Source organism: Neodiprion fabricii, chromosome 7, assembly GCF_021155785.1.
Source record: "Neodiprion fabricii isolate iyNeoFabr1 chromosome 7, iyNeoFabr1.1, whole genome shotgun sequence".
In the NCBI taxonomy this organism is placed as follows: Eukaryota; Metazoa; Arthropoda; class Insecta; order Hymenoptera; family Diprionidae; genus Neodiprion; species Neodiprion fabricii.
In genome coordinates, this window is record NC_060245.1 from 21,515,870 (window position 1) to 21,524,288 (window position 8,419).

Genomic DNA, 8,419 nt, shown 5'->3' on the forward strand with positions numbered 1-8,419 from the left:
GAGACACGCAGACTGCAACTCAGACATTCAAAGTTAATGATAATTGCACAAAGCACGATCTGGAAAATGGTGTTGGAGGTAATTCCGCAGAAAAAAACAAAAAAAAAAAAAGTTTGCAGTTTTTTATTCAATATCAAAAACTTTGTCGAAATTTCAGGAGTAACAATTCAGCTCTACGGGAGCTTTGAGTTCACCCTTCGATTCGAGATGATCAGTGAAACTTGAATGTTACGAATATTTGAATAACCGTGACGAATGTATGATGTCATTTTCAATTGCGGTCCGTTCACTTGTAACCGAGAGATGTTGAAAGGCTGGAACATAACTCATGATTACGAAAATTTCACCCGCACTTATTACGTATTTGGACAGAGTAACAACACTCGAGGTTACGAGTCAGTGTGTTTAATAATCCATAAACAGATGTGGAAGAATGATTTTGAAAATGAGGTAGGATTTTTTCTCGCGATTAAAATTAAACGATTCGTCGAGACGTCTGGCTGATCAGGTGAAACGAGATCATCGTCGGCCAATTACATCCAATAACGAGAAAGTACCGATCCGATGAAATTGCCTGATTATAGAATACCGTTAAAAATCCAGATGAAGGAATCGATGTCTGACAAAAGAACGCGGAAGCTTAAAGAAAAGTGGCATTGCGATTATTACTATTCGTTTGTACTTTCGGCGATCGCTTTGAAAATCGAATTCAACCCTGTGAAACATGTTACTTTTTTTTTTTACCGATGGAACGACGGCTCGAGTTAACCGATAAGCCGCGTATCTCGCTCTGTCATGAAAATTTCGCACCGCTTTATTAACGAGATTGAGAGAATCGATCACCCAGTTTAATAACGGAAGCTGGCAGAGCGTTACTCATACAGTGAAAGTGCACTTCGTAGGCCGACCGAAGTGCCCACTTCAGCTTCTTCGCTGAGAAGCTGTTGCTCCTGGAGAAGGTTCGTGGATGTACGTAGGTACACACAATCTAATTCTTACACAGGTTTGCGTTTATGGAGACATTACGGGTACCTGTGTAAGGGGGTCTCGTACCTTCGGATGGCTAGCCGTGGTATATCACGGAGGAAACGACGGTCTTCATACTAGTATCATCCTTTCTTTACCGCGGACAAGAAGCTCGCCAAAAGTTCTCTGTTGAATATCGACTTCCGGCCCGATCAGGGGTTTATTACTTTCCGTTTTCCCGATATCCGTAAAGCCGGAAAGCCTGAGAAGGGTTGAAGGTTTGAATAAGGATAAAGAAAAGTTAGAGTACAATTAGCAGGAGTAGAATTTTTCACAATTTGTGGACGTACAGTGTTTTTAGCCACGGTGATATTCGACGTGGTGAACGAACCGAGAAGAATCTCAGATCGTAAGTACAACATCAATTTTATCCAGGCAAAAATGTTAGACTATGGAAAAAAAATTCTTCTACGTATATTAAAGAAACAAAGAATGTTAAAGAATCCTTGGTAATCGTGACTGGCAAATAATCTGGAAGAACATGTGTGGCAATTTTTAAGAATCATCTTCTAGTGATGATCAAGAGAAAGTGAGATCAAAATGGTATAGTGATTACGCGAATGATCGTCGTTTCAAAATGATGGGTTCAAATTGCCCGAGGTTCATCCACGCGGAGGATGAAGCGAGAATTAGGTAATTCGAATCGTTGGGTATTGGTTTCTGCGAATTTCGACGTTGATCGAAGTCTGAAGTGTTGACCTTGAGCAGACGTAATAATCGTATAATTGCAACTTTGTCAAGCGGATAATGGACTCGTCTCTCACATCCCGACTAGGCGCGATTTCCCATTAACGTCCATGGTGATTAGCAATTAGCAGGGAAATGTCGAAACTGTTTGGAGTATTTCAATCCTGATTAGAAGCAATTGGTACTTTCCCCTGCATTCGGAGTAGCCTGAGTTTGACGAACGTGCCAAGTGTATAAGAGAACGATGCTCGCGGTTTCGTACGAGACACGTAATTGTTCGTCATTCCCTCTTTAAACTTTAAAAAGTAAACCAGACTAGCTGGTTCCTCTGAATTTCAAGGAATTTGGACAGTCATTGGATCTCACGTTTGCCCCAAGAAACTGGTAAATGAGCAGCGCGTGATTCGAGTGTGGAATACCATCAACCACATTCAGCGAACTTGAAATGTAAAAGTCATCCAACGCTGAATGTCCCTCTTTCATGTCCTCAAACTCTTTCTTCAATACTTTTGTTCAACCGGAACTCTTGCGTCGCCGAGATGGTATCACTGATCAGAATCGAAGTATCGATGTGATTCTTTTCCGACCGTTGACCATGCCGCGGATCCGCTTTCATTGGGATTAGATTGTGGATAGAAAGAAGTTGCGGCGTGGGTGAGAGCTGGCTAGGTTTTGGGTTCATCTGTGGATGTCTGCAGCGGTGAACGGGATCCGAAGCGAGTCGATTAGGCGACGAGGTTAAAAGTAATTCGTTGTAACGACAGACTCGCCTATGAAAAAGGACCGTTTATTTTCTCTCCTTCGCGTTTTTACCACGTAGAGTAGAGTGCTTACCTCGTTTTTTCATTTCCACAGATCCATCCGCGAAAAACGATACCTACCACTCTGATATGCCGATGCAACTGAATTCATGGCACCTAAATTTGAACTTTCACCTCTCGACCTGCCCAACCGGATTCCATTTCATACTTTTATTATATCCAGTACTTCCGGTGAAAAATAACTGTCTCAATAATCCTCCTGGATTTTCCAGTTTCACCGGCCCTGAAACGGGTCGCATAATTTTTCACGTTTCTGCTACTCTCCAACGAAGTCTTACCACTTTCTCAATTCCGTAATATTTGCCTATTCCATACCGAAGAACACCAACTCAGCAGGCCGCTTATGCTAAGTGCGGAAATATTTAACGTATTCTCGCGTAATTTTCATCTCACATTCACTTGGTTGTTTACGATCTTGTCTTGCGACCAGGTGCTCCTCCCTTTTGTTTCGCATCCTGCTTTCACTTCTAATGACGGCCGTGCAAATGACTGTACTTCTAAAATCCCTCAAACACGAGCAAAAGTGAGGATTATCGGATGTGTTGGTTCCACCGATATTGTTATCATACGTTTTTTGGACCACTCTACAGCTAGGCCAATTTTATTCCCGGTCACAAGTTAAATTGACCCAAGATATGGCCGTTTGGTTCCGGTCTGAATATTTATACCGGCATTTACTTACCGCATACTTGTACACGTGTCGTGAGGCTGCAGCCACGCGTTGATTACTTCAACGATTTTATCGTCATCTTCGTAATTTTCAGAGAGTTAACGCGGTCTGTGTGGCCGTCAACTAAATGAAACGATAGAATGATGGACGTCGCGGTTGCGGTAGAAGGTTTCACGACAGATTCGAGTTGTTGATTTCAAAAATGGCATCCGCAGTTTCCCATCTCCTCGTCATTTTGGTGCTTGGCTTCTTCTTCCAGGTCCACGGAGCTGACAAGGTGAGACGGACAATTTTTTGCTACCAAGTTTTCATATTTTGATTTTTGTTCAACCGTACATAACATTCGCGATTGTAAAAAAATCTTCAAGAATGCGTTTCAGTCCTACTCGTGAGAAAATGATGTTAGCTTCACAAGTTGTACCATAAAATCGCAGCATCGTCACGATTTAAAAAAATGATCAAAGACAGGATAGAATAAATTATTGTCATCGTGATATTCTTCGCGTTTATTAAAGCTTTATTTATATTTTTATAATTAGAAAAACTGTGCAGTTTTTATCAGCGATCTCCGAACACGTCGAAGAAGCGACTACTGAAAAGCGTTACGCAACGACCTAGAGATTTCTCACAATAATATGAACGTGTTACGAGTGACTCTTACATCGATGCAAAATAGTTCACGTTTACCGCACGATCTTACGCTCTGTTAATTACGCCTGGACTGTTAGAAACATGCATAATTCCCTCGACGTTTTAGTCGCGTCATTACACAACGTCTGCGGAAGCTCTCAAGTTACGTTATTCACCGCATGCAGCGATGCTGAAATTTTTTCTGGGGAAATTGTCGTAATGCACGTATAAATAATTGGGGGATAAAATAAATACGTATATATTTTTAAAACTATTTGGAAGGATTTTTTGGCGGTTGAAAAGTAAAAGATTTTTGCAGAGAATTGGAACTGCACATCGATTTCTTAGCGCTGGTATTTGCTGCTAATCTTGATGCGGTATAAAACTTTTATTACAAACTATGGCCGCTGGCTGTCGTTCGAATCTTGGTTATAATCGCGGTGAACAAAGAGAATGCAGAGGACCTAACGAGTGACGAGTGAAAGTACGCGAAGAGGATTTACAGCTGTAGAATCAGAGTGAACGGTTTTTAATATCTGGGACATAAAACGCACATTAAACACGCGTCGGATTTAGACACGAGAGAATTTTTATAGTTATTATACGGGAAGAAATTAGCCTCTAAAATTCTGCCAGTACAAACTAATCGATTAATCAGGTTTCGGTTACATTCCGAGTCGAATAATTCATTTTAGTGATTTGAATTTTACAGCAAAAGCGACAAATCTTCAGGGAGCAGGTCCTGCCCTCCAAGGGTGGGAAAATTCCCGAAGAAGCCTTTCGCGCTGATCGATTAGCCCTGAATCGCCTGAACAAAGAAGGAATCACCATCCCTGACGGCGTTATTCTCGAAGCTCGCCACGTTCACAAACACTTTAATCCCTCGGGAGCAATGCCGGAAGTCCTGAAGGTAGAGAAACGGGTCAATCAAGAATTGTAGTCAATGCGGAAATTTTTTACTCAAACGATCGGTGATGGATTCAGAAGAATTCAATAACTACGAAGTATAATAATGTATCACAAAAAGAAATTCAGAGTTTTTGGTAGAAGAGTCAATATCTTTTACAGATATTTTCAAAAATGAAGTTATAAATTTCGTTTAGATTTTATAAGCTTCAAATGCTCAAAGAAAACAAATATTCTCACGACGATATATTTGATGTGAACATGTACCGAGCACAGAGTTTCGAAAAAAATATTTAAAAAAGAACTACCCACTAGATAAGAAAAATAAGTTGCAATGAATGAGAAAGTGGAAGTGACTTTTGTAAAGCGACCAGAATTTCAATGATCAAAAGTCATCCCACCGCTGTCACCAATTGTGCAGTTTTTGGTTGCATAAAAATCCTTGGAACATATTCCGTAAAGCTGATAAAACGATCAATGCTCTGAAAAATCACATCTCCAAGTCCAAAGACACACGGTTTTTTCAAATTCCAAATTTTCCTGACTCGCAAATTTCACCGTTCACAATGCAAACTTGTATTCCAAGGTCTACCTCACCCCGGATGGGCGATACGTGCCTCCGGAGGGTCGCAATCACTACGAGCATCCGAAGACAGTCGACACGACGTACTTGGTTCGACGTCCGGCCGAAAGCCAGACGGCAGCGAAATTTGGCAGCGGTTACCGAGGCTCGTCGAATGCACTTTCGAGTTACTCGGGTCGACCCGGTTGTACCAGACCCAACGGACCACGAGCTTTCAAGCCCATTCATGCACCCCTCGTCATCCCGCTGAGGGACGAGTTCGAGCATAAAACGTATTTTCCAAACCGTCAAATCTGGGGCCCGGAATATAGCTGGGAAGTGATTTACGACCCGTTTGACGATTACTTCGTCAACGATATTCCCTTCTTCGATTCTCATCAGGTACGGAATCTTTTCTTTAACCTTTTTTTTAAGATCCTTAGGTTTTGCAAGAATCACGACGTCTGATAATGAAATTTTTTTGTCAAAACGGTTTTGTTTCAAATCCTCCCAGGGTTGTTTGATTTACTTGTTATTTATTCATTTGTTTCTTTTTTTGTCTTGCAACGTTGGAGTCTAGAGACTCAAATGAGTAACCGAACGATACAAATTTTTCAAATATTTTTCCTTGTTTCTGGCATTTTTCTATGCAGCTTCGAACGTAATAGTGAAAGATGATAATTTCACCGTTGCTCGTAGCTCTGATGTAATTACGCACGGCGGTAGCATCAAGGCGATGCATCTTAACAGTGATGAAAGTGCACAGCAAATTTCAATTCAACTTACAGACGCTGTTCGCACCTTTGAGCTCGGATTACGCGACCCGATTTATCGCAGAGAAATCTCAAATTTTTTACGCTCCGATTTTTACAACAGTTGATAAAAAACAAAGGGGGGGGGGGGGGGGGGGTTGGCAAAAATAGTAAATTGAAACAGTTGCTTCAGTGTGTTATAAATTCAAATATTAAATACGAAATCTGAATTCTGCTTTGTACACAAAACTTTGGGATAAGAAATACAAAGCTTGTAAAAAGGCCTTAAATTCCAGAGAATGTAATCCACCAAACACTTAAACTCTCACGTTTCTCAGACACGTTGCAAGTAATTGATACGTGATGTTGAAGTCAGAAGGCTATAAAAGTGTATCGCGTGACTGACACAATGAATAACGTCGGTTTCTTCATCTTGAGCTGCTAGGATTTATAAGAAAAGTGAATTCCTTTTCTTGCCCAGTTATTTGAGCAACAATTTCTCATCTTATAAAATATTAGCTATCAAAGGTTAGGTATAAAAAATAGACGAGAAACAATGTAACCGCATTTCTAACATTTATCAAATAAAATCCGTGATATCTGATCGACCCTGATTTATACAACCGATTAAACTCAGTTTAAATAAATTTTCGTATCAACGAGCTGCATATCCTGATCTTACATTTTCATGATTTGTAACACGTGTGTTGCGCTTTCCGTAATCGTGTTATTACTATTATGATTATTATTATTATCATTATTATTATTGTTATTCAACCGATGCACACATTCGAGGCATTCATGCGCTGCAGCGTACCGTGAATTGCATATCTGCACGTCTTGTGTTCGGAAGTTTATCTTCATTCCCACGAGCTCGTTGCGTAATTTGAAGATCTTACTAGACCGATACCTCTACGTCACACTTGCATCCTGGAACTGCCTCATCGTGCTGTTCGAAACAATTTCTCGATCGCACTGCGCTCGTTTATTCGTGGAATAAATTATCACTTGTGTGTGTGTGAAAATGTGTGTTCCTTTCGTAGAGATTGCGGAAAAAATAGACAAACTTAAGTTTTTACTATTTATTAATAGAAAACTGAAACCCTGTCCACATTATTTGATTTTTAGATGAATAGTTTTATCGACAAAGGTTTAATCGCCGAATTAGTAAAAATCGTATGTTTTTTTTTTTTTTTTGTTTTCATGCACGAGTTGAAAACCGGTCAACTTCTTAGATCGACAGAGAAATTTTAATCATTCTAATTCATGCAGATCATTACGAATTACGAGGGATTTTTGAACGATTATCACGATCGATACTTTCGTCGTTCGTCCGGAATTAGGACGGTTAAAAGAGCAGCTTCTACTTCCGGTTCTAAACCCGTTTCGCATTATCCGGAAACGGAATCGTCCGGATACACAGGCCTGGTGAGAATACCGAAGACGAAATTTAAATGCGGAGAAAAACGGGGAATGTTTCCCGACCCTGACACAAAGTGTCAAGTGAGTATTTTCGATTCTTCCATTGCGTTGGCGAGTGATTTTCTATCTGCTTCGATCGATTTTCATTTACATATTTGTTTCCCTTTAAGAATTCATAGGTAATTTATTTTTTATTTACACACGTGACTTGCAATTTCGCAGGTATTTCATTTGTGTCGCGAGAATGGGATCAGCTCATTTCTCTGCGCAGCCGGAACAGCATTCAGCGAGACTAAACAGAGGTGCGAATGGTGGGATACCGTGACTTGCGGTTCCAGAACGACTGATACACGACGAAGTTGAAACTCTGAATAAACAAACTTGGAATTATTTTTTGTACTAATGAAACTATTGAAAAATTGCCCCGTCTCTACAGAAGCGTAGAATTTTTTTTTATTTATTTTTTAAAAAAATTTTTCATCATTGACTTGAGATTTTTACTGTAAATAAATAGGGTCTAAGTATATATAACCTGAAGCCATACATTCATAATTATGTAATTTTAATTCGATATCTTTGTAATATGAATATTTTTGTACACCTCGCAGGTTTTCTAATAAAAATTATTTGCCTATGTGAAAGAGCTATCAATTGATATATTGTATTTGTGATAAAATAGTAAGACTTTCAAAATCAATCGTGCGAAAACATTTCAAATTTATGTAAACGAATATACTTTTGGTATCAATTAAGTAGGACAAATCTATGACAAGTTCTTAAATTTTTTTTAATCTCTGCTCTGGCTCGAAAAATTCAGAAACCTTCCCCTTTTTTCGCCCGATGTGAATAATTTATTGCAAGGGAGACAGAAGTGAAAAATAATTCTTCACTGTAAAACATCACGAAATGATCGATAACTTTACCTCGAAGAAAGTTAATGGAA

The 8,419-nt window shown here is 39.6% G+C and overlaps 1 protein-coding gene across 1 annotated transcript; it reads left to right on the forward strand.

Moving 5' to 3' along the window:
- Positions 1 to 1,076: 1,076 nt before the first annotated feature.
- LOC124187123 lies at positions 1,077 to 8,077 on the forward strand. The gene is made up of 6 exons (XM_046579385.1): positions 1,077 to 1,375; positions 3,299 to 3,481; positions 4,547 to 4,744; positions 5,327 to 5,704; positions 7,327 to 7,557; positions 7,699 to 8,077. Exons 2-6 carry the CDS (start codon positions 3,407 to 3,409, stop codon positions 7,837 to 7,839), a joined length of 1,023 nt encoding a protein of 340 aa, XP_046435341.1. The 5' UTR covers positions 1,077 to 1,375; positions 3,299 to 3,406; the 3' UTR covers positions 7,840 to 8,077.
- Positions 8,078 to 8,419: the final 342 nt, after the last annotated feature.

Excerpts from the sequence above, each read along its gene's own strand:
- LOC124187123 (XM_046579385.1), top strand. The coding sequence starts at position 3,407 with ATGGCATCCGCAGTTTCCCATCTCCTCGTCATTTTGGTGCTTGGCTTC. Across the intron at positions 5,705-7,326 it reads CCTTCTTCGATTCTCATCAG|ATCATTACGAATTACGAGGG; the intron begins GTACGGAATCTT and ends TAATTCATGCAG. Across the intron at positions 7,558-7,698 it reads ACCCTGACACAAAGTGTCAA|GTATTTCATTTGTGTCGCGA; the intron begins GTGAGTATTTTC and ends GCAATTTCGCAG.